The sequence below is a fragment of the Amblyraja radiata genome, chromosome 15, assembly GCF_010909765.2.
Source record: "Amblyraja radiata isolate CabotCenter1 chromosome 15, sAmbRad1.1.pri, whole genome shotgun sequence".
NCBI lineage: Eukaryota > Metazoa > Chordata > Chondrichthyes > Rajiformes > Rajidae > Amblyraja > Amblyraja radiata.
Window position 1 is genome coordinate 7,901,425 of NC_045970.1, and position 27,140 is coordinate 7,928,564.

A 27,140-nucleotide genomic window follows, 5' to 3' on the forward strand; every position below is an offset into this window, starting at 1 on the left:
GTAATAAGAACCATCATTTTTTGGAATGGTAAGGTTATAAATCAGAGTGAAGATGAATCCTAGGTGTGGCATTATTATTGACATTTATAGTTGTCAGAGCATTGCACTGTTTTGGCAAACAACCACCTAAGATCTTAAACTTCCATTTACTATTTAATTTTATTATTAACTACGTCCTTCCATGTGAATGCAGAAATGGTTAGACGGCAAAGCTAATTTTGGTGGGTAAAAGTGGACCTGCCTAAAATGGATTAGTTCTTAAAATTAGAAGGAAAGCTGATTGTTCAATAAGATTTGTCAACAAGATGTTTTCCCATGAAAGGAAAGGAAGGGCATTCAATTAGGAGCCCTATACTGGATGTCATTCCTCCTCTTCTCATGTGAAACCATTCCCTTGTTATAGGCTTCCCATTGTTCTCATCTTTGTTTTGCCTCTAGTTTCAGTTTCTAATCAATTTACAATAGATCCTCTTCACTCAAGAGCTTTTCGTCAGACCAGGCATAGATAATGTAGCAAAGGGATCAATGGCAGAATCTGCCTGGTGACGATCAGGGAACAATGCAGGAGGTACTACACCTCTGGGTTTACCATCAAGTTGCTAGAGGGGATAGAGGAGAATCTGAGCAGGAAGATTTCAGAAAGATGACGGAACTTCAGCAATCACAAGGAATTTTGTTTTTCATTTTGCTAACATAGACCGAAAAAAGAGAAACTTTCCCAAAATTTCTACAAGAAACCGATCCAAGTTCATCAAGGAAGCAAAATTATAACTGTACTGGAAATGAAGGTGAAATCATGTCTGGTTCAGCAGGGTGCATTTGGAGAACATAATCATGACCAGATACTCAAGTGTAAAATATTTTCCAGTTAAAGAGATCCAACCAAAGTGGATTGAAATTTCAAATGGATCAGCAATGGAGGATCTACAAATAGACAAAAGAATCATGCTTAAAAAATAAAATGAACCAAAAGAAAAAGGAGAAAAGACAATTACAAAAATATTAAAAGCTAACCTGAAGGGAATGCAAAGGTCTTTCATAAATATACAAATAAAAAGAGGGTTGTAAAATAGCAAGTTGATTAGCGACTACAAAGAGATGCAAGGTATAATAAATACAAATGTTGCCAAAGCAGGTACTAATGATTTTGATGAGGCAAAAATAAAGAGATGGTATGTGAAAGGTTACATTTAGAAATGGTCTGTACAAGATGTTTTATACATTACTACAAACTGCAAAGGGTAGAAATCGCAGAAATTCTCTACATAGCTTTCCAATAAAAGAACAAAGAGATTGAAAATAATACAGTATATTCTGGGCGGTATGGTGGCGCAGCAGTAGAGTTGCTGCCTTACAGCACTTGCAGCACCTGAGTCCCGGATTAATCCAGACGAAGGCGTACTGTCTATACGGAGTTTGTACATTCTCCCAGTGACCACGTGGGTTTACTCCGAGATCTTTGGTTTCCTCCCACACTCCAAAGACGTACAGGTTAGTAGGTTAATTGGCTTGGTATAAATGTAATTCGTCCCTAGCGTGTGTAGGATGGAGTTAATGTACGGGGATCGCTGGTCGGTGCGGACTCGGTGGGCCAAAGGGCCTGTTTCCACGCTGTATATCAAACCAAAACTAAAACATCGAAAGGAAAAGGGATACACCCTGTTGTCGCAGGCTTATCAGTCCATCAGTGGAGGTAACCATAAACACGGAAAAATACTAATTACTGGAGGAATCTTGAGCAAAGTACAAAGTACTGGAGGAACCCAGCAGGTCAGCCAGCATCTGTGGAGTGAACGGACAGATAATGTTTCGGGTCTGGGGCCCTATCTCAAGAAATGGGTTCTGTCCATTCTCTTCACAGATGATGATCGGCCTGCTGAGTTCCACCTGCATTGTGTTTTGCTCAAACTTCCCACATCTGCAGTTTCCCATGTAACCATAAAGTGGCAGGCGAAATATTACGATCAAATACAATTCAGCGTATTTGATAAAAGCAATGTGTTTACTTAACTTGAGCGCGTTTAACTGGAGCAACGGCGAAAGTAAGTTAGAATACACAGACTTTGAAAATGTATTTTAACAAGTATCACAAGGTCATCTGAGCAGATATAGTTCCATTATCCTGCCATTTTACGGTCTCAAGTAAACTCTTTAAATTCAAGTAATGGCACAGAGTAATTCCTACCAACCTATAACAGAATTATATCTTGGTATTTGACAGTAATTATACAGCCAGAGTAACGACTACACCCCCATCTGCATCCCATACCTCTCCCCCAAACCCCAAAACCAATGTGGACTCATCCCCACACGACCAAGCAATTACAAATTAGAGCCTGAACCAGTAAAATGAGTCATTTCCCTCACTGAAAATTGTTTTTATTGATAGGATCTTTCTGGGTTCCCAAATTCCCCAACCGCAATCACTCTGCAGGATGAATTGCCTCCTCCCGGTTTATAACTACCTTTCTAATCCTTCACATGTCCTTAATCTACTTCCCTGTTTTTTGGATAAAATTAATAATCCGGTCCACAAACTTGATGAAACCCATCTCAACTCACGCTTCATAATGCCATGGGATGTGTATCTTTGGATTCAAGCATCAATTATCTAAATATCACAACTAATTTGGTATTGAAAACCATAGTGCTGCTTGAAAACCAATCAGTTTTGAGCCGTTTCCACATTTATTTAGATATATTATGATGATCTTTATCTCAATTCCACTCACCTAATTTTGACCAATTCACTCATGATATACTTATCTGACAAAAGTTCTATGATATTTTTCTTGTAAAGTTACTCAGCAACAATGTCTATGGGAGAGTACTTCACATTTCTAATACTCCATTGCACATGTATGAACATTACATAAGACATACAAAATCCTGTAGCCATACATCATTTCAGATCTAGTGAAATTATGTGTTATTTGACAAGAGAATATACTTACTTACTAGCTCAGGATTTTTTTTACAAAAGGATTGCTTTTCTAAAAGAACAAACTGCTTTAAGCACTATTAAAGCTAAGCACTTCTTACATGAAGTTTAATTTTAAAGTTTATTTGAATCAAAATCTTTTGTTCAGCACATCACAATCAATGGCGACACTTTAGTCATGGTTCGCAGTATTTTGATTCAGAAAAATAGGTTAGAACTTTTAAAAATAGAGTAAATAAGCAAACAATCAACATCATTGACCGGTGTTGTACCTCTGGCTTCTGCATCACTCATCAATAAAAAATAATCCCAAAGACTTACTTGTCTGAGATCGATGAATGCTAACTGCAGGGTGTCCCCTTGGAAACCTGGCACCGGTTCAGAGCTAGCAAACACTGAAAACAAATATCAAAGTGGAAAGTTAATTCTTGAAGAAAATTTACATTTTATATAAATCTTGAACAGAAGAAAACATTATCTATGACAAATAAAAACAAATATCCAAGTCCCTATTATTTTCCTTACAGGAATAAACCCAATTGAAGTCAAGTATATTAATTTTAGTTCCAAATTTCTAATGCACAAGAAATTTAAACATTAGGTGCAGTTCAATGAATTTGCGCAGGCTTCAGAATATAACATGCCTTAACAATCAAAGATGCAAATTTTATAACATATGATAATGCTGCAGTAACTTGACAGATTTTTCACCTCAATTTCTGGTTCCAGGGTGAATGACTACAAAAGCATTTTAAGAAAATACCAATTCCATGGCTGTCACCATATTTTTTAAACATCTGCTTTGTTATAGCATCTGTTCAATAAAAATGCTACCTCTAGCCAAACTGCAATTAAAGTCAGACAGTAGGGTGGAAACTTGCTTAACTTGCAGACAACAGGTGGAATGCTCTAAGCACTACAATCTGTACTTGACTGGAATGTCTGTTTTTGCCATGCAAGAAATTTTGATAATTTAATATAAGAGTGGTTAAAAATGATGGTTGAAAGAAAATGAAAGCTCAACCAATTGGAAATCCTACAATTAAAGGCTACAAAAACACTTTCATTTCACACCATCAAAATCTATGCAAGGTGATAAATACACCTACCTGTCTCTATAAAAGCTATGGGACTAATTTACAAAAAGGGGGCCAATGGATGAAATATACATATTTTGCCCCTTTGAATTAAGGGCATCTTCTATTTCAGCAATGTTTTATTCATTTTAAGCCATATGTAACTAGACATTTAAAAAGATGACTACTTCTATATTGGATCTTTTCCCTGCCACCCACTTCCTAAGGCTGCACAAAAACATGGATTCGCTAATGGGCTGAAAGGAATCACACAAAGGGATACTCTTCCTCAAAATATTTTGTGATGTCATGATGTTACTGATGCACCCAAGTGACCCTTCCAACTGATGCTCTATATTCAACATGAGCTCTTGCCTGAAGCTCAATTTGCTTTTGCCTCAAGGTATTTCTTGGAAAAAGACAGATCCATTATTTGTATTCCCGTGAAGATCCGAGGGACAGCTGGGTGGAAGGTTTTGTGTGCGGAAGGTGCCCGAGAGGAAAGAAAAAAGACAACATCCCCAGCAAAACAGGTAATCTTCCCTTCTTCTACAAATCAAATTCTCTACACTGCTGGAGGCTGGCCAAGTGATAATCACAATGAAGAAAAGGTATTTCTTAGTGAAGGGACACTCCAGCTGCCAGAGCAAGATGGCTTCTGCTGCTGCTAATTTAAAACACATTTTGGTGAAAGTACATAGACTAATCCATATAGTTCTCTTAATTTGTTAAACACAATCATTTATTGTATAGGCATACAGCAAACAGTTGTAGAATGTATAGAACAGACCACCAGCGTTACTACATAGGTAAAATAAATGTTGTATATTTTTGACACGTCAAGTCATCTACCAGCTTTGTGCAGGATTTGGTATTTTCAATGAGAAAGGGTAATTCCTTTCCAGTGCCCAAAGAGCTTTAAGGCAATTTAAAATTCGAGTGCACGAATTAGTGATGTAAATAAAACCAGGATACTGTCATTGGCATGAAATTCAGATGTGTTGTACATTATCAGTTGAGGGTGACCAGAGTCAACTTTTAGATTCTTCAGTCACAGGTGCTAAGGGGTTCAAAATGTGGGATCAGTTTGCTCATGTCAAATTAAGTGCTGGTTTATACCAGTTTGAGTCAATCTGGATTTACTATTCTAAACCACCGTTTAGAACCATATACACAGGTAACACAAAGAAAAATAACCGAAGTTCACAATGTAGTGCTACAGTGTTATAGTCTTGCAGCTTCGGAGAAAATGCAGATAAAGTGTGAGGGTCAAAATGAAGAAGGCCGGGAGATTGGGAACTGCAGTGGGGAAGAAGCAGCTTTCTGAATCTGGTGGTATGCACTTTCAAGCTTTTGTATCTTCTGCCTGCCTGGGAGAAGGGGGAAGAGGGAATGACTGTGGTAAGTGATCCTTGATTATGATGTCTGCTTTTCCAAGGCAGTGTGAAGTGAAGTGTCGATGGGGGGGAGGGGGGGGGGAAGTGTGATAGATTCTACAACTTTGCAATTTCATGTGGTCTTGGGCAGAGCAGTTGGCAAACCAAGTTGTGATGCATAGGATGCTTTCTACATTGCATTTAAAGAAATTAGTAAGTCTTTGGAGACATATCAAATGTCCTTAGTCTCCCTAGGAAGCAGAGACGTTGGTGTGCTTTCTTAGCATAGCATGTACTCGATTGGACCAGGCCAAATTATTGGTGATATTTATGCCCAGGAACGACCATCTCCACTTCAATGCCGCTGATGCTGCTGGGGTGTGTATACCATTTCCTGAAATCAATAACTTTTAAGCGTTTGCATCTTCTGCATGACAGGAGATTTGTTAAGAGGGAAATGTTGCAGTACAAGTAGTCCTTGATTATGATGTCTGCTTTTCGAAGGCACTGTGTAGTGTCGATACGGGGGAGGGGAGAGATTTCGTAAGGGGAGGCTGAATCAAAGTGGCTGAGGGAAGTCAATGTCCAGCTCCTTCACCTTGCTGTCATTGAGGGAGAAGTCATCACCTCAACACCATGTTACTAAGCTTTCTATGTCCTTCCTGTACTCCTATATCCATTAAACTCCACCATGTCACTTGCTTGATCCCAGCTGCCAATGAAGTTTAATGAAATGTTAATGGAATTGAATACAGAGAAATTATTCTACACTAAACAAACATCTGAGGCGTTGCACTTTGGGAAGTCCAATAATGGCAGGACCGACACAGTGATGGTAGGGGTCTGGGGCGGAGGGATCTAGGAGTTCAGGTGCATAGTTCCTTGAATGTGTTGTCACAGGTGGATAGGGTGGTCAAGAAGGCTTTCAGCACAATGGCCTTCATCAGTAGGAGTAATGAGTATAGAAGTTGGGAGATCATGTTACGGTCGTTGAGGCATTGGTGAAGCCACATTTACAGTAGAGTGTTAAAGGAAATATGTTGTCAAGATATGATTTAGCAGGATGTTGCCAGGTCTCGAGGGACTGAGCTATAGGGAGAGGTTGGGCTTTATTCCTGGGAGCTCAGGAGGATGGGGTGATCATATAGAGATGTACAAAATCATGAGGGGAATAGATCAGGTAAACACTTTGGTCAGAGGGTGGTGAATCTGTGGAATTCTTTACCACAAAAGGCTTTGGAGGCAAAGTCAGTGGATATATTTAAGGCAGAGATCGATAGATTCTTGATTAGTATGGGTGTCAGAGGTTATGGGGAGAAGGCAGGAGAATAGGGTTCGGAGGGAGAGATAGATCAGCCATGATTGAATGGTGGAGTAGACTTCATAGGAGTAGAATTAGGCCATTCAGCCAATCACATAATCTTATAAGTTAAACGACAATTTAAAGGTGAGACATTGTCAAAGAATTTGTCAAAAACTATTTCTCTGTTGATTTGATCTTGTTTCTCCTAGGCTGCAATCATATCACCATTTAAATATGTCTTTTTAACTATGAGACTGAATTTGTTTACCTGCCGCCATGATTGTGAAGAAGCCGCAAAGAGGTTTTCTGTTGCGACTTATCCTTGGGGAAGAGGAGGAGTATAAAGAAGGTAGATGGTAGACTGAGCCTTGGGTGTACAATCTCTACCCCGATACCCTAATTCCAGAAAATGCTGCAATCTATTCTATATGACCATGGACATGTCTTGACCAGAATATCAATAACAGATCACAATGTCATTAAGCAGGAGCTGGGGAGGGTAGATTGGGATCAGTTGTTATTGGGTAAATCCACAAATGCCATGTGGGAGTTGCTTCAAGCCAGCTGATCAATGCGCAGGATCAGCATGTTCCAGTAAGGAGGAGGGATGAGGACGGCAAGGTAAGGGAACCAAGGAGGTTGTGAACCTGGTCAGGAAAAAAAAGGTTTAAGAAGGTGGCATCAGATCATTTATGAGGAATTTAAAGCGAGTGGGAAAGAACTCAAGCGGGCGATTAGAAGGAGCAGAAGGGGCCATGAAATGTCATTTGCAGTTGGAAAATGGCATGGGATATATGGAACTAGTTTAGATGGGGCATGTTAGTCAGCATGGATGAGTTGGGCCAAAGACCGTTTCTGTGCTGTTGACAATGGCTTTAATGACTGTAGTGTGTAAAACAGGACAGCTTTTTTTTGCAGAGAATCTCTATTGCAATATTCTGCCACGCACAAAGCTATTGCAGAGCCAATGGAGGATTTTGTTGGGTCCTGGAACAAAGTGACAGGGATGGTTGCGAATAAATCAATGGTGAGAGAAGCCTTAAATTGGAGCTTTATATGAACTCGGGTAGATAAAACACGACATTGGTATTTGCGGGAGAAAGGTTGCAGTGGCATGGTGGAGGGGAGAGGGTGGGGGTGGGTGGGGAAGGTTAGGATTAAATCAGCTGCAGCATAGGGATGGAATGTCAGGTATACGATTAGCTGCAGCAGGGATTAGGAACATCAAAGTCACGATTACGCTCGAAGGGGAAGTGTGGATATTAAGGCCATGATTGGCTACAAGGCGATGGAGTGGGGCGGGAAATAGTTTCAGTAATAATGATAATGCCAAAGTGTTGTTCAATAGTGGAGGCCTACAGCAAGAAGGATGTGAGCAATTAATGTGAAAATCTTAACGGGAATTTACCTGTCGAACTCCATGGTGATGGGATGGGTTTACATCTTCTTTACATTAAGCTGCAGCAGCCTTAAAAGCAAGTGTAAATCTGTCTTTGCACAAGTGGTTTACACATATGCGCTAACTAATTCAAAGAAGGAGATGTCCAAATTCCTGTTGAACATGCATTTGGCCAGATTTTTGAATAATTTCTGATGCATAGTGCATAAAATGACAGCGCTTATGAAATTATTTTTGGGCAATAAACAAGTTGATCATTAACGATTTGCAATGTTGAGAACATGTTGAACTGAAAACTAATTTTAATTTGTTGCTGGGAATGAAAGAAGCAATGTTTAAGCTTTTGCATTTGATGCGGACTTGTGTCATAATTGTTTACAAAAAAGGTATCAGCTTTGAATCCAGCTGACATTTAGACATAACTTGACTTTCAGAAGATGCCATTCCTCCCATGCATGTTAAACCCTTCAGCGCATTTATCAATTACAGTAAAGGAAGCTACCTGCCACTTGTGAGTTATTTGCACACACAGGGTGCTAATGGAAATGTCACTGTTGTGGCCATTAATCCTGAAAATATCATACACAAAGACTGGAGGAGGGCGTTAAGTTCAAACATAAATCACAGGCAGCATGGTGACGTCTGGAATGTGCATCTGACAGCAGCCATGAACGTACAACAAAGTTTCAACTGGTTATTGTGCTGAGCCTTAATCCACAATTCAGTCAATTCATCTCAGTATTTTCTAAATGTCTACAAATTATGACTGAAATATTTCCTTTAAACAAATAACTATTTTTTTAATTTAATGATTTGTTTCTACTTACTGCAACATATTCTTCAAAATCTTAAAAAATCAATATACATTTCCTTTAGAAAAGATTTCTGCCAATGCAGTAGTGCAACATTTATACAATTTAAATACATTTGTTCTGAATGTAATAAAAAGGAACTGCAGATGCTGGTTTATACCAAGGATAGACATAAAATGCTGGAGTAACTCAACAGGTCAGGCAGCATCTCTGAAGAAAATTGATAGGTGACAGATTATAGGGAGGGGAGGGGGGGGGGGGAAGAGACTGGAAGCAAGAAAAGACGGGACCAAAGGTTGCCGGCCCTGATCTTTTCTTGCTTCCAGTTCTCCCTCGCTACAATCAGTCTCAAGAAGTGTCCTGACCTGAAGCGTCACCTCTCCAGAGATGTGCAGGAAGGAACTGCCGATGCTGGTTTACACCGAAGATAGACCGAAATGCTGGCGTAACTCTCCAGTAACTTCTCCAGAGATGCTGCCTGACCCACCGATTACTCCAGCATTTTGTGTCTATTCGTTTTGAAGCTATCTATCTTCTATTATACTAAAACTCTCTCTTGTTTGTATCTATGTGTGTGTGCGCGTGTGTGCCTGTGATCTCTGATTCCGTGATGTCATCAAATTACGCCAAAACGGTACACAATAGCGCTACAATTTTTATACCACTGTACTCACAATTGTCGTGTGGTGGTTTGTATCACGTTTTGTTCAGGTTGATGTTATATTACACAAGTTATTCACATTTTATAATTTACAAAACCCCAATTTGAGAAAAACAAATCTTCCCTCTGCACTGGCACTTACAGCTATGTTGTCACATATTTGGTGCTGACCTGTAGGGGGTATGGCTGCCTAGCCTGCAGCTGTCTGTTTTTCATTTCTTTTTTCTTATTTTTAGTTAGTTTAGTGTTTTGTTTTTAAGGAGTTCTAACTTTTTTATGTGTGGGGAGGGGGGGGGGGGGGGGGAAGGGGGAAACTAATTTTCAGGGTCCCTACCTGGTCGGAGATGCAGCTTTTCTCCGGGCTGCACTTTCGACCCGTCCTCGCGGCCTACCAGCGGGCCTGGAGCGGTATTTCCTGAGGGGACCGCCCGGAGCATCGGCGGCGGCTGCGGAGCTGCGGGTCCGAGGAGCGAGGGGACCGAGCGAGGGGACCGCCCGGAGCATCGACATCGGCGGCACCGGCATCGGCGGCGGCGGCATCGGCGGCTGCGGAGGTGCGGGTCCGAGGAGCGAGGGGACCGCCCGGAGCCTAGGCATCGGCGGCGGAGCTGCGGGTGTGAGGACGGCGGTGCAGCGCTGGATCGCCATTGCGGGGCGGGCGGTGCCTTGCCTGGGTCGCCGCGCTGGAACTCCGGTGAGCTGGGACCGGCATTTAAAACATCGCGGAGCTGCGGGCGGCGGCGCTGAAACTTTACATCGGGAGCCTGGGATCTCGCGACGAGATCGCCAGTTGAGCTCCATTCGGCGCGGCCTTGTCGGCTCCGGAAGCTACGGTCTCGAGTAGGGAGGCGGCCGTTCCAGGGTTCCCATGCCGCTGAGAGGACTCTCCCGACGCCGGAACATCATCACCCGGCGAGGACGGCCTGGAACATCGGGCCTCCGTAGAGGCAACTGTGGAGGCCTCAATAGGCCCGACTATGGGTGGACATTGGGGATGGGACTGGACTTTGTGCCTTCCCCCATAATGGGAACCATTGTGGGGGGATGTTTTTATGTTAAAGCTATTTATTATTGTTATGTTTGTATTCTTTTTTATGTGCTGCATTGGCAAAAGGAATTTCACTACATCTTGGTGTATGTGACAATAAATCAACCTTTGAACAAAGGGATTGCAGCTCTGCTCGCTACAATGTTGCTTTCCCAGGACACTGAGTCCTGTCAGCCCTAGCAAGTGCAATTGCAAGCTACAATGTTGCAATCTCTTTTTTTAAATATTCCTCGCAGCAAGGATTAAAAAAAAAGTTTAATGAGGGAGGGTGAATAAGAGGAGACTGCGCAGTTGGAGTGAATGCTGGAATATTGTGTTGGGGGAACGGCTTGCATTGGGGGAAAACGGGTGGAATATGGCGTTGGGGAACGGTTTGCATTGGGGGACCAGGCCTCCCATGGGGGCTATGGGTGAGTGGTAGAATATTGTGTTGGGGGACCAGGCCTCCATGTGACAGGGCCACCTGATCTAGTCTAAAAATAAAAGTGTCAGCAGTTTGCATATCTCTTCATCCCTGGAATATAAAAATGTACCCTTCAGCAAACGTACCTCCTACACAATCGGTTCAGTCACATCTTCAAACATGCCTATTTGCTCCATCCCTGGCCTCACTGGGAAATCCATCTATGTGGATGTGCACCTTACTGCATAAAGGCAGCAACTGAAGAGCGCAGTCCCAGCTGAGAGGACTGCTCAAAAGCTGGTCAAGGGTGGCAGTGCAACGACGTCCAAATTGCTTGGAGTCAGTAAACTGGGCAATTTTCAAGCACTCGGCAACAGACTTGAATGAATACACCTTGGTTGTTACCGATTTCATAAGAAACGTGTGGAGGAGTGTGTTCCCACGAAAACCATCCAAGTGTTCCCTAACCAGAACCCTTGGATGAACCAGGCGATCACTATCAGCCGTGGACTAGATTTTGGGCATTCAAGTCTGGCAATACAGATTCATCCACGTCCAGGTAAGACTATTAAAAAGGCTAAAAGGGACTTTTGCTCTAAACTGGAGGATGACAGACGTTCTTGCACACTTCCTACAAGGCAAAACCAAGTGGCAGCTCAAGCGAAAGCGAGGCATCACTCCCGGATGAGCTCAATGCGTTCTATGCACGCTTCGATAAGGAGAACACTGATATGCCTTCTCAGAACTGGTTGAACACTATGAACTCCATCTAATCTTCAAACAATGTTGGTTGCACTAGAGATTTACTTTTACACTATTGTTTTTTTTTAAATTTATTGAACTTTAAAAAAAATTGTTTATTATGGTATCTTTTGAGATCTGTGTTTACACACCGGTTGTGCTGCTGCATTAAGGATGTTCCGTTACAGTACATATGACAATTTAAACACTCTTGAAATCTAATATTCTGCCTGGGTAGCTACAACCCAACAGAGTCTGGAGAGGAGTCCCTTGCACAGCGCCGGGTGGAGACGTACATGGCAGCCTCGCCAACATCCTGTCTCGTCTTTTTCTTCTCTTGCTGCTTTGGCCTGTGTTTACTTGTATGTTTTCAGAGTATCTTTAGTTTTTGTATTATATGGGGGTGGGGTGGGGGGGGAAACATTTTTTATCTCTTTCCTTGACGGAGACGTGACTTTTTCACCGTTTCATTCCGTCTGCACTGCGGCTTTAACATCGCGGTGATGGCGGTCCCTTTGTTAGGGATCGACGGCAGGAGCTCCAACCACAGGAGCTTCGACCGCCCTGATGTGGGAGCTTCGATCGCCGACTGCGGGAGCTTCGATCGCCCCGACTGCAGAAGTTTTGATTGCCCCGACCGCAGAAGAAAAGGAGGAAATAAAGTGTGTTATTTGCCTTCCATCACAGTGGGGAATGTGAGGTCGCCGAAATAACAAGATGGACGTGCTGCCTGCACTGGTGAGGACTCGGAGGGATTGCCGTGAGTGCAGTGATCTCGGTGTTTGCGGGACATGGCTCATGAGGACATCCCGGAGTCTAGTGCGACTGTGGACGGCTTTCTTACTGTTCAGGCGGACAGTGACTACAGAGAGAGTGACAGCGGTCGGCACAACTCTGGTCACATTACGGTGAAGGACATTGAACTGATGGCTGTGGGTCTCCGCTTAAGCTGTGTGCCCTGGGGATTCTCACAAGCCGTTGTGGTGGCTGTTTAAGTCGATGTTTAATATTTATGTGGTTATGTATCCTGTTGCTTTTTTGTAATGCTGTTGGCAAATCGAATTCCTTGTATGTTTACATACTTGGCTAATAAATTAATTAGAATCTGAAACATCACCTCTCCACGTTCTCCAGAGATGCTTCCTGACATGCCGAGTTACTCCAGCACTCTGTGTCCAGGGTGTGATAATTGAATGTTGTACTTTCAGGTGACTCAACCCCTGCTATGCTACTGCCACACACACACCTGTATACCTTGTTTTCTCTATTTGTTCATCCCTATCCATAACACCCATGCCACCCTACTTGGTTCCATCTGCATCGACCTCCACATACCAACCTCTCTCTCCACCCTCCCTCCCCCACCCCCCTTTGTATTGGTTGGTACTGGCAATCTTTGCTGTTTCCTCTTGGTTCTGGCAAGATTTCAGCCCAAAACATTGACTTACACCTTTTGCCTCCACGGATGCCGCTTTACTTGCTGAGCAAGGGTATCCCTGATGGGCAGGGGGAGTTCCCAAAGTCGTCTGGGGAGTGTTGTAGAGCAGAGGGATCTAGGAGTGCAGGTGCATAGTTCCTTGAAACTAGTGTCACAGGTAGTAGATAAGGTGGTCAAGAACACTTTCGGCACAATGGCCTTCATCGGTCAGAGTATTAAGTACAGAAGGTGGGATGTTTATGTTACAGCTGTATAAGGCACTGGCGAGGCCACAGTTGGAGTATTTGGTAACCCTACTGTAAAAGTGATGTCATTAAACTGGAAAAAGTGCAGAGATTTACGAGGCAGTTGCCAGGACTTGAGAGCCTGAGTTACAGGGAGAGGTTGCGCTGACTAGCACTGTACTCCTTGGAGTGTAGGAGGATGAGAGGTGATCTAATAGTGGTGTAAAATATAATGAGGGGAATAGATAGGGTAGATGTACTGAGTATTTTGACCATAGTAGTTGAATCAAGAACCAGAGGACATAGGTTTAAGCTGAGAGGGGAAAGATTTAATAGAAATCTGTGGGGCAACATTTTACACACGGAGGGTGGTGGGTATATGGAATGGGTTGCCAGAGGAGGTGATTGAAGCAGAAACTATAACATTTAAAAGATTTGGACAGGTACAGGGATATGAAAGGTTTAAAAGGATAGGGGCCAAATGTGGCTCGCTGATCAACACAGATTATTTTAAAGGCTCTGAATTTTAGAATATTTCAAAATGCATAACCAGCCAAGTGATTTCAATCTGATGAACACTGCCTCAGGCAGATTAGTGTTGAGATGGCGTGACCACCTCGTTATAACTCCTGTCTATGAAGCTCTTATTCTCCTGGACGATCCTGAGGTCATCCAGCCACAGCTCCAATTTCCTAACACGGTCTTTAAGGAGCTGCACCTGCACAGAGTTCCCACAGACGTCGTCATCAGGGACACCAGCAGTTTCCCTGACCTCCCACATCCTGCAGGAGGAACATTGCACCATTCTACCTGCCATCACCACTGCACTAAACCCAAGAGAAATAAAACACAGCAATCACACATAAGAAACAGCAGACTGTACCTTTACCTCACGTGACCCACTGCTTAACCTCCTCGATGAAGCCTCGAACCAAAGCTTCACACTAACCTCGGACTGTAAACGCCTATCTCACCAGGGACTAACTCTACTGAACGTTTTTCCTTCCATTATTTATTATGTAAAAGAATATGTGTGTTATGATTGTGTTTATAGTTTGTTTGGTTGTTTGTCTTTTGCACAAAAGTTCGCGAGCATTGCCACTTTCATTTCACTGCACATCTCGTATGTGTATGTGACAAATAAACTTGACTTGACTTGACTTGAACCCTCCACACAGCACCGCACCTCCACGCAGCCTCTCTCCCAACACATTCGCTCCACTACCCTTTGCCTTTTTATTGGCTGCTCAATTAGCTCATAGAAACATAGAAACATAGAAATTAGGTGCAGGAGTAGGCCATTCGGCCCTTCGAGCCTGCACCGCCATTCAATATGATCATGGCTGATCATCCAACTCAGTATCCCGTACCTGCCTTCTCTCCATACCCTCTGATCCCCTTAGCCACAAGGGCCACATCTAACTCCCTCTTAAATATAGCCAATGAACTGGCCTCGACTACCCTCTGTGGCAGGGAGTTCCAGAGATTCACCACTCTCTGTGTGAAAAAAGAACCCTCCACCCTTATATGTTGGTGCTTCACTCAACCAATCCAACTTACGCCTTTTGAAATTTCTCACTGCTGCTCAGGCACTGAAATACACACACAACCAACCCAGCAGCTGTCTTTTCAAATCAAGGACCAATGAGAAAGTTTGGTTGACCATTGAGTATAACTCATTTATGCTTTTATAGGATTGTCTGACAATAGACAATAGGTGCAGGAGTAGGCCATTCGGCCCTTCTAGCCAGCACCGCCATTCAATGTGATCATGGCTGATCATCCCCAATCAGTACCCCGTTCCTGCCTTCTCCCCATATCCCCAGACTCCGCTATCTTTAAGAGCCATATCTAGCTCTCTCTTGAGAACCTGCCTCCACCGCCCTCTGAGGCAGAGAATTCCACAGACTCACAACTCTCTGTGAGAAAAAGTGTTTCCTCGTCTCCGTTCTAAATGGCTTACCCCTTATTCTTAAACTGTGGCCCCTGGTCTGGACTCCCCCAACATCGGGAACATGTTTCCTGCCTCTAGCATGTCCAAACCCTTAACAATCTTATACGTTTCAACAAGATACCCTCTCATCCTTCTAAACTCCAGAGTGTACAAGCCCAGCCGCTCCATTCTCACAGCATATGACAGTCCCGCCATCCCGGGAATTAACCTTGTAAACCTACGCTGCACTCCCTCAATAGCAAGAATGTCCTTCCTTAAATTAGGGGACCAAAACTGCACACAATACTCCAGGTGTGGTCTCACTAGGGCCCTGTATAACTGCAGAAGGACCTCTTTGCTCCTATACTAGACTCCTCTTGTTATAAAGGCCAACATGTCATTCGTTTTCTTCACTGCCTGCTGTACCTGCATGCTTACTTTCATAGACTGATGAACAAAGATCCCGTTGTATTTCCCCTTTTCCCAACTTGACGGCATTGAGATAGTAATCTGCCTTCCTGTTTTTGATACCAAAGTGGATAACCTCACATTTATCCACATTAAACTTCATCTGCCATGCATCTGCCCACTCACCCCATGTTTCCTATGTTACAAATGTGGCTATTTTAAAAATTAAAAGTACCATAATTTTATGTAAAGCACTTTTGGAGAATCCTTATCAAATCTGGCTGACCTCTCCTCCACCATCTGTATCCCCCCCCCCCCCCCTCCCCCTCCCCCCTCAAACACTGCCCCAACTACTCACTGCCCCAACTACTGCCAATTAAGGGTTACAAGAAACGGGAGAATTTGAATCACTTTCTAAATCTGGAAGCTACTTTTCAGCAAAGGCAGACATCAATCGCAAAATTCATTGGCCACCTCCAATGCACTTTTCCTCAGTCAGCAGAAACAGCGTGCCTAAGACCAAGACATCAATCATGGAACAGAGCTCATGATGTACCAAGCAGCAGTGATTCCAATCCTTGTCTATAGTTCAAATACACAGTTAGCTACAACAGCATCTCAAAGTACTGGAGGAGATGCATCAACAATAAGGTCGTTGTAAAATGCTCAAAATCCATTTGCCAGATAGGCAAGCCATAGTGTTAATGTCTATTCCCATGTCCAATATGCCCAACATCAAGGCTCGACCCATGGGAATTAGAGGCTTGTGACGCCTCAAAATTGAGAAGGGGTATTAGAGAAGGCACCAAGCTCCATTTCTTTCTATATCAGAAGCACGCAGAGACCATGAGTGGAGGATAACATGACATTCAAAAATCTGACCACCTGTTCCTTCAAACACTGAGTCCACAGCCTGTTACAGAGTCCACAGATGCACTGACAACAGAATTATGAAATTCTTACTTGCCTAACAGGCCTGTAAACACAATAACACAGATAATATATAATAATCAAAAAATGCAATAAAGTAATACTTGGTAAACATAATAGTGCAGACTATATATCAAATTCTTATGGTGCAACCACAGACAAAATGCAGAGATCATAGTTGCGGACGTTAGTGTTGTGTAGTGTTCAATGGCCTGATGATTGCTGGGAAAAGCAATTGTGGTGGGTTAAGGTCAGTACTAAGGTAGGAGTTGATCTGCACCATAATCAATCTCACCACAGATGTTAGTGCCATCTGTCAGTAGTCATTGAGCCATGGAAGTAGAAAGGCCCAGAAGTAACTATCATTTTATCACTGCAGTGACCTTGGGCCAGAGTGGAGATAGGGGCTCTGAAGTAGTCATAGTACAGGTAGTTAGATGTACCTTACTTGTTCAAGATCACAATGAATGATGACTCAGTGGCTCCAACAGGTGAACACAATGATTCCTTGGTCAGCAGAATGGACTAGATGAGAATAATAACGTGACCATCATCCTCATGGTCACACAACAAAAGCATGCATCCTTCAGACATTTTAACGTGGACACTTCCTTCGTGTTATGTCCTTTTTTGCCTTCCATCACAGTGAGGAATGTGGGGAATTCGCTGTGGTGGATGTTTATGTTAACTTTTATGTAGTTGTGTGTCTTGTTGCTTTTTATCCCCCGTATGGCTGTATAGTATTTCGCATATCACTGTACCTTAATTGGTGCATGTGTCAATAAAAGACCTTTGAAACCTTTGAGCACCTGGATATCAAGTTTTATATTTTTTCACTGATCAGCAGCGCAAGGGGATTCTGATGACCAACGAGAAACCTTTTAAACTTTGATCAGCATGACTGAGCTTGGAATAGGACATCCTCACCGTTGGCCACAATTCACTGCAAAGAATCACTGGTTTGTGTGGGTAGGAACTGTACATGTGTATGAAGAAACTGCAAATGCTGGTTTAAACCAAAGATAGACACAAAATGCTACAGTAACTCAGCGGGTCAGACAGCATCACTGGTGAAAATAAATCGGTGACATGAAGGGTTGGAACCCTTCTTCATATTGAAAGATAGAGAAGGCCAGAACAAAACAGGGCTGGTAACAAATGACCTCAGAAAGGGTGGAGTCCATTATGGGCTATTGTTGGCTGGAGAAGATGTGTTAACGACAGGGATATGAGGATGAGAACAGTGGAACTAGTAGGGCTTTTAGGGCGGAGATGGGGGGGGGGGGGGGGGGGGGGGGGGGAAGGAAGGAATCCAGGAGTTACTTAAAATTAGAGAATTCAACGTTCAAGCTTGAAATTATAGAAATGAACGTTCAGCGAGACCAAGAGTAGACTTGCCGATCGTTTCGCTGAACAGACACTCAGTCGACCTTGGTCTATGTGAACTCCCGGTTGCCTAACATTTTAACTCCCATTCCCATTCAGACCAAAGATCCTATACGGAGCAAGATAGACCACTCTTGCTAAATGCAATGGGCTGACGTGTAGTACGCAACGGAGCAGAACGTGGGCATTTTTTTTCATCCATTTCAGTAACCCGACCCGCAGTGTAATCAACGTTGCGGGGGAACAGTTTGTGTTAATAAATTATAATTCTGAAAATGAGGAGAAGATTTTTACCAAAGAAATTTTATTTTTACGAGATTGGTTCCGTTACTGGCTTCCGTCTCCGCACTAGTATCTTTGCTTCGCTATGGGATCTTTGGCGCGGAGACGGAAGCCGGTTACGGAAATGGGGCCGAAAATTACCCATGAATCTGCCCATGACCGTACTACGTCTTTTTCATCGAGTGATCTATCTTGCTCGCTATAGGATCTTTGATTCAGACCTTTCCATCTTGGGCCTCCTCCATGGTCAGAGTGAGGCCACATGCAAATTGGAAGTAGAGCACATATGTTTCTAAGCACCTCATATTTCACTTACAAACCTGGCGGTTTTACAACCCGATTTTTAGAAGGCCTTCGATAAGGTGCTGCACATCAGGTTGCTAGGGAAGATGAGAGCCCATGATATTAAAGGGAAGATACTAGCACGGATAGCGAATTGGCTGGATGGCAGAAAGCAAAGAATTGTAATAAAAGGCGCTTTCTCAGGTTGGCTGCCAGTGACCAGTGGAGTTCAGGAAGGGTCGGTGCTGGGGCTGCTTCTCTTCACGTTGTATATTAATGATTTGGATAAGGGGATAAGGCTAAGTTTGCAGAAGATGCTAAGATAGGTGGAGAGGCAGGCTGTGTAGAGGAACAAAGGACTCTGCAGAAGGACTTGTACAGGTTAGGAGAGAGGGCAAAGAAGTGGCAGATTAAATTCAGTGCAGCAAAGTGGATAGTCATGCATTTTGGTAATAAGAATAAGGGCGCAAATTATTCTATAAATGGAGAGAATCCAGAAATCGGAGGTGCAAAAGGACTTGGGAGTGCTGGTGTAGGACTCCCAAAAAGTTAATTTGCAAGACAAATCGGTGGTAAGGAAGGCAAATTCAATGCTGTGTGTGATTCCGTTTCAAATAAACACGTTAAAGCTGTGGCGAGATGCTGGATAACGGAACTCGCTGTCAAGCTACATTAGGACTTCGAACTGGGGCTTATTCAAAGGGTCAAATCCCAACATTGTCATCAAGGATGCAGGCACTAATAAATTATTCCAAATTCAAAACACCTCATTCTGAGCACTTACTTCTGGAACTTAAACCTTTGCGCTAATTGCTACTAATATATATGTACAGGTGCACAACCTTTTATCCGAAAGCCTTGGGACCAGACACTTTTCGTAATTCGGAATTTGTTGGCCTTCGGAATGGAAATTTTTTAGCGTAGATTTTAATGGCTGGCTCAGTGGTAGAGTGCTCGGCTCATATCCGCAAGGTCGCGAGTTTGCGCCTTGATCCCGGCAGTTCCTCGGTCGCGAGTTTGAGTCTTCAATGTAGTTTTTTCTTGCAGAATAAATGTCTGTATGAAATGCAGTGTGTTGAATGAATTCCTGAATTTGTAAATGTGACCGCAGCATTGAATCACCTCTCGCACTCATGTCACCCTAGCGGGGCTACATGCCCTTAGGCGGCCTAAGGCGAATTTTCACACTCTTATATCCGTGTGCAGCAGAGGCGACGTGCGTTTAGTGCCAAACGTGAGCTTTGGCGTGCCATGTTTAGCGCCAAACGTGAGCTTTGGTGTGCAGACGACATCCTGGAAAAAATGTCCGGTTTCTTCCAGGTAGGCGATATACCCTCCCGGGCAATATACCCTCCACTTCTCTTTTATGAAGGGGATTTAGTTCCCCTTTCTTCGAGGACCGACCGGAGGTTCCGCTGTCACCTCTGCGGGCCACCCTCGGTGAACGCTCACTCAACTTTGTCTTGGGATTCCTACTCTCCCGCGCAATGTACCCCCACCTTCTCTTTTATGAATGGGGATTTAGTTCCCCTTTCTTCTAGGACCGACCGGAGGTTCCGCTGTCACCTCTGCGGGCCGCCCTCGGTGAACGTCCTGTCTCCCTGTCCCTGGGATAGTAGGGGGCGATCAAACAGCACAATACCCCCCTCCCCCTCCAACTCCAGAGGAATCCGCTCCCCGATGGGCCGCTATGGCGACAAGTGGCAGTTCGCCCACAGCCCGAGCTGCGCGACCCCAAGAACAAGACGTCCCTTGCATACCATCAGCTTCTGCCCATACGGGGAGCGTGTTCCTCTGGAGCTGGAGCGGGGCTGGGCTGGAGTTGCTGATCTGGGATCTCCGTGCTTGCAGTGGGCCTGGGGGTCGGTGTCCCGATGAGGGGGCACAGCTCGGGCTGTGGGCGAACTGCCACTTGTCGCCATAGCGGCCAATCGGGGAACGGCTTCTGGTGGTCCTGACATCTCCGGCCAGTTTGCAGTTTTCCTCTGGAGTTGGAACGGGGCTGGGCTGCTGCTGGCTGTGGGTCTCTGGGATCTCCGTGCTTGCAGTGGGCCTGGGGGTCGGTATCCCGTTGGTCCTAACGTCTCCGGTGACTGGCACTGACCTGCTGGCATTGCCGACGTGAAGACAGTGCAAAGCCCCCGCGCCGGTGCAATGGGCGGGGAGCTGGAGAGGGGAGGGAAGGGGTCACACACATGGCCGGGAAGCAGAGGGGTGTAGGTGGGGTGAAACTGAAGGGAGCGACAATCTGCTGCTGCCTGCCCGCTGAGTTAAAAAGTTCCCACGCAAGACTCACGATACACTGTGTATCGTGAGTCTACCGTGGGAACTTTTTAACTCAACGAGCAGGCAGCAGCATATTGTCAATTATTAACCTTCCCGCGCAATATACCCTCACCTTCTCTTTTATGAATGGGGATTTAGTTCCCCTTTCTTCGAGGACCGACCGGAGGTTCCGCTGTCACCTCTGCGGGCCGCCCTCGGTGAACGTTTTCAAGGACCTTTCTTCAAGGACCGAAAAAATGTCCGCTATTCGGAGATTTTCGTTATTTGGATCTTCGGATAAAAGGTTGTGTACCTGTACTTGGTAGTACAAAAATACACTGGCAAAATGAACAGTATCCACAGAGCAAGGAGAAGCTTACAGCGTGTGATAAAAAACTTCATATACAAACAGAATAAAGGATAAACTCTGGTATACATATTGATCAACAAGGGTCTTCAAAAGCAGAGAAACAAGAATAGACAGGAATGGGCACACAATTATTTTTAATTTCCCCCCCTCCATTACGATCGCCAACCTCGTCCTATTTATTCAAAATTGAAAATCTTTCCAATACAGGAAACTAACTGTAGTCTGCATTTACAGCAATGTTTAGTTTTGCAACAAATGAATAAACTATATTACATTACTTTAGATTAATAATGCTGCAGCATGGCAAATGCTCAGTCATTGGTGAGTCTATGCAGTAAACGTTAACACATATACAGGTGCACAACCTTTTATCCGGAGTTCCGGAAACCGAAAAGCTCCGAAAACCGGAATTTTTCCCCAGGATGTCTTCTGCACACCAAAGCTCGCGTTTGGCGCCAAACTTGACCCGAAACGACCCACGGTCAACCCAGGTCTGTACTACTGTAGCGGCTGCCTCCTCCCCGGAGACCGGGGAGACACTTAAACATCTGTAAATCATTGCTTAAATGTTAGTCAGTTAGTTTGGAGGGCTTTTATGTGAAGGGGGGGAGGGGGGGGTGGGTGAAGGGGGAAACTTTAATTCTTAGTCCCCTACCTGGTCGGAGAGGCGGGGAGCGGGCAATGCCTTATCGGGTCGCCGTGCAGTAAGCTCCGGAGCGCTGTGGCCGCCGACTCCCAACATCGCGGAGCTGGGGCTGCGGGCATCCGGCCGCGGGCGGCGCCGGTTGTAGCTCCGACCCCGGCAACTCTACCCCTGGCTGCGCGGCGCTCCAAATCCAACGCGGCCCGCGGCCGGACGCCCGCAGCCCAGCTCCGCGATGTTGTGTGTCGGCGGCCACAGCTCTCCGGAGCTTACCGCACGGCGACCCGGTAAGGCATTGCCCGCTCCCCGCTGGTATCCCAGCGCTGCGACGCCACCGACTCCCAACATCGCGGAGCTGGGGCTGCGGGCGTCCGGCCGCGGGCGGCGCTGGATTTGTTGCGCGGCGCAGCCAGGGGTAGAGTTGCCGGGGTCGGAGCTACAACCGGCGCCGCCCGCGGCCGGACGCCCGCAGCTCCGCGAGGTTGGGAGTCGGCGGCCACAGCGCTCCGGAGCTTACTGCACGGCGACCCGGTAAGGCATTGCCTGCTCCCCGCCTCTCCGACCAGGTAGGGGACTAAGAATTAAAGTTTCCCCCTTCACCCCCCCCCCCCACCACATAAAATCCCTCCAAACTAACTGACTAACATTTAAGCAATAATTTACAATGATTCCCCGGTCTCCGGGGAGTAGGCAGCCGCTCCAGACTTTTCAAGCCGCCCGCGCTACCTACCTAATCTACGCTAAAAATCTTCCATTCGGAAATCCGAAAAATTCCGAAATCCGAGAAGTGTCTGGTCCCAAGGCTTTCGGATAAAAGGTTGTGCACCTGTACTCGTATTATTGGCATGAATTAATTTTGATTGGATTTTCAAAGTGAAGATTACTTGTTCATTTAAAGTACGCCAGGAGTTCTACTTACATTCACATTGAATAACATCGAGGTTGAATTGCTGAATGGCTCCCATGCTTATCTGCTTCACATCAGTATCCAGAAGCATTTGCATCATAGAGGTGGATAGGTGTTTACAGGCCGACATGCATGCTGTTTGGGCTACCTTTCCCTGGAAAAAGCAAGACATTGTTCAAAATCAACATGAGGCAAAGTACAGTTGCATAAACAATGCTTAGGGTCTTCAAGCTCAGATACCTTTAATTTACATAATATCCTCATTGGCTTTTGTTATAGATCCGACATAACATTGACTTACATTTTGAAAAAAAAATTCATTGCTTGGGATAATTGCCAGTGGCGGCCAAAAACTTTAAATCTAAAAGCTGGGTTGTCAAAATAACAAATGAATTGGAGATAGATACAAAAAGCTGGAGTAACTCAGCGGGACAGGCAGCATCTCTGGAGAGAAGACATGGGTGACTTTTTGGGTCAAAAACCTTCATCAGACAGTCAGAGGAGAGGGAAACTGAAGATATGGAAGGGCACAAAGTGAATATAAGTGGTGAAAAGGGCAGATCAAAGCAGAGAATGTTCAAGGAAATGTAGAACGGTTCATTGTTGGCTGAGGGGAAGGTGACAACGAGGCATACATCGGTAAAATTAATCAGAAGGACAGTGAAACTAGCACTAGGGTGGGGGAAGGACAGAGAGTGGAAAAGCAAGGGTTACTTGAAGTTAGAGAAATCAATATTCATACCGCTGGGTTGTCAACTGCCTAAGCAAAATATGAGATGCTGCACCTCCTATTAGCATTCGGAAACAGAGAAAAATACGTGCAGGAGTAGGCCATTCGGCCCTTCGAGCCTGCACCACCATTCAATATGATCATGGAGGATCATCTTAAATCAGTAACCGTTCCTGCTTTTTCCCCCCATATCCCTTAATTACTTTAGCCCTTAGAGCTAAATCTAACTCTCTCTTGAATACATCCATTGAATTGGTCACCACTGCCTTCTGTGGCAGATAATTCCACAGATTCACAACTCTCTGGGTGAAAAGGTTTTTCCTCATCTCAGTCCTAAATGGCATACCCCTTATTCTTGAACTGTGGCGCCTTGTTCTGGACTCCCCTAACATCGGGAACATTTTTCCTGCATCTAGCCTGTCCAATCCTTTTAGAATTTTATATGTTTCTACACTATCCCCTCTAATCCTTCTAAATTCCAGTGAATACAAGTCCAGTCGACCCATTGTTTCATCATATATCAGACCCGCCATCCCGGGAATTAACCTGGTGAAACTACGCTGCACTCCCTCAAGAGCAATAATGTCCTTCCTCAAATTAGGAGACAAAAATTGCCCACAATACTCCAGGTGCGGTCTCACCAGGCCCCTGTACAATCGCAGTAGGACCTCTTGCTCCTAAACTCAAATCCGCTCGCAATGAAGACCAATTAGCTTTCTTCACTGCCTGTTGTAACTGCATGCTTACTTTCAGTGACTGATGTACAAGCACACCCAGGTGTTGTTGCACCTCCCCTTTTCCTAATCTGGCACCAATCACCTGACACCATCTGAATTCCTGTTCTTGCCACCAAAGTGGATAACCTCCCATTTATCCACATTATACTGCATCTGCCCACTCACCCAACCTATCCAAGTCACCCTGCAGCCTCATAGCATCCTCATCGCAGCTCACACTGCCACCCAGCTTTGTGTCAACCTCAAACCTGGACAATGTCACATTTAATTCCCTCGTCTAAATCGTTAATATATATAGTAAATAACTGGGGTCCCAGCACCAAGCCTAGCTGCACCCCACTAGTCACTGCCTGCCATTCTGAAAAGGACCCGTTAATTCCTCCTCTTTGCTTCCTGGCTGCCAACCAGTTCTCTACCAATGTCAATACTCTACCTCCAATACTATGTGCTCTAACTTTGCACACTAATCTCTTGTGTGGGACCTTGTCAAAGGCAGATACACATCCACTGGCTCTCCCCTATCCATTCTACTTGCTACTTCCTCAAAAAGTTCAAAAAATTAGTCAAGCATGATTTCACCTTCATAAATCCATGCTGACTTTGACTGATCCTGTCACTGCTAACTAATCCTTCCTCATTACACAATACCCAGTCTAGGATGGCCTGTCTAGTCGGTTCTTCTACATATTGGTTTAAAATCATCCCGTATACATTCCAGGAAATCATCCTCCTCAGCGCTGCTACCAATTTGGTTGGCCCAATCTATATGTAGATTAAAGTCACCCATGATAACTGCCTCACCCTGACAGTGGAAGTGGCTCAGGACAGAAAGGTCAGTGTGGGAATGGGAGAGTGAGTTAAAGTGTTTGGCAACTGGCAGTTCGCATAGGCCCATGCGGACTGAGCAAAGGTGTTCAGCGAAACGATTGCCGAGCCTATGCTTGGGCTCACCGATATATAGGAATCCACACCTGGAAGAGCGGATACAGTAGATGAGGTTGAACCTCTTCCTCACCTGAAAGGTCTTTGGATGGCATTGAGGGAGGAGGTATAGGGACAGGTGTTGCATCTTCTGTGGTTACAGGGGAAAGTACCTGGGTGGTTTGTTTGGGAATGGATGAGTTGACCAGGGAGTTGTGGAGGGAATGGTCTCTGTGGTACAGCAGAAAGGGGTGGAGATGGGCAGGTGTAGTTAGCGGTGGGATCCCGTTCTATTATTGAATTGTGATTTATGTCCCGTTTGGAAAGGTAAAAATCATGGATAGTTCATGATTTGACTGTTAGCAGCAGTGATAATGCACACTGTTTCTGTATGCACATAGATGCAAATGCGAGGCTGAATGCATATGCATGAAGTATAGCAACTTAAGGCAATGCTACTTTCCCATAGACTGAGAACTTCTGATGTGTTAAGATGTTATATGACCAAAACTTTACTGTATACATTTAAGCAGGTACTATCAATTTTAGAATGCACTTTAACATTTACTATTAAGCACACAAATAAGATACGATTTCCACTAAATGATAGAATATAATAATTCTATAATCAAAGTTAATTTTCTATTGCACATTGTTACCAGTTTCACAACTGTTGCTAGAACATATTTGTGGTAATAGATTTGTGAGGAATTAATAATTAGAAAATAAAGCACACACATTCCTAAACTATGAAATTAGCTTTGAACTTTTCCTCAATGCCACAATGAGCATATGCATATTTTCTAAAATATCTAATGTAACAGGTGTATAAACTATTGATGAACAATAATTTTGGGGTCATTATAAACATGCAATACATTGTCATACCACTACACTATCCACTTAATATGGGAAGTGGAGAGACAAGGCCGAATGCCACACGGATAAATAAAGCAGAGCTGGAATGAATTCTTCTTGGCCCCAAATGAAATAGATTTTTACACCAGGTTTATAGTTCAATCTGCTACAATCGGCAACATAACTACTTCTACAATGTTGTGTGTAAATAACAGAGAAAAAGAGTAGTAGTTCACGTCACTAACAATTGGTGCTAATGATCTACTTAAATAATCAGAAACATTACCTGATGTTAAAATTACTTTGTAAAAATGAAAATATTTATTCTGAATTAGCTTTGGATTTGTTTCTATCAATTCTTCCAGCTCTGAGGCAGACAATATGCTGTTTTATTAAAATTAAATACATGTAGTCATGATCAATGTATTTTTTAGAACAAACCCCCTAGAACATGCATAATTCTATAGTTCAAAACCTCACAAATACTCCCTCTAGATGAAACACACCGTCTATGTAATTGCATAACCATTGTGGCAAAGTTAACAATTAACTTGCTAATTTAGGCAGAAAAGACTTGGATTTCTCACAGTAGCAAACCATGCTTGTTACGATTTTACAGCAATCAGTTGGTTGAATATACGGAGCAATGGAGAGGAAAGTAAATTTCTATTTTGTTTCAATGCCAAAAGCGAGCTACTGCATTAATTTTAATGCATCAATAGTAACAATTATATCACACCAAGTGTTTTATTAGTTGTTTGCACACTGCAAATAATTTCCCTCCCCCACGCCATTTTATTAATAAAACACCCCCAAAAAAAATCAGCGGATAGAAACAGGGCAACAGCAAGCATTTTTTCCTCCTAAATCTTGGGACATGAAAGCACAGCAATGGTCTACTGAGTGGGTGGAGAAGGGTACATATTATTTTGCTCAAAAATTAAAATTAAAATGTACAATAACGTAATTTGAAAGGCTAGTTTTGAAACTTTAGGCAGGTTCGAGGACAAATTGATTCCCTATCCTGATACCATATCCCCCCAGTTCAAGATACTAGACTTGTGAG

General features: G+C 44.0%; 1 protein-coding gene across 8 annotated transcripts in view; it reads right to left on the bottom strand.

Moving 5' to 3' along the window:
• exoc6 (exocyst complex component 6) overlaps positions 1 to 27,140 on the bottom strand; it is a 187,677-nt gene that overhangs the window by 49,863 nt on the left and 110,674 nt on the right. For all 8 annotated transcript variants that reach the window (XM_033033593.1, XM_033033597.1, XM_033033594.1 and 5 more), the window contains 2 exons: positions 22,841 to 22,982; positions 3,263 to 3,336 (listed from right to left, as the gene is read on the bottom strand). In XM_033033593.1, the coding sequence (XP_032889484.1) occupies positions 3,263 to 3,336; positions 22,841 to 22,982 (216 nt within the window). The remainder of the gene's footprint in view (positions 1 to 3,262; positions 3,337 to 22,840; positions 22,983 to 27,140) is intronic.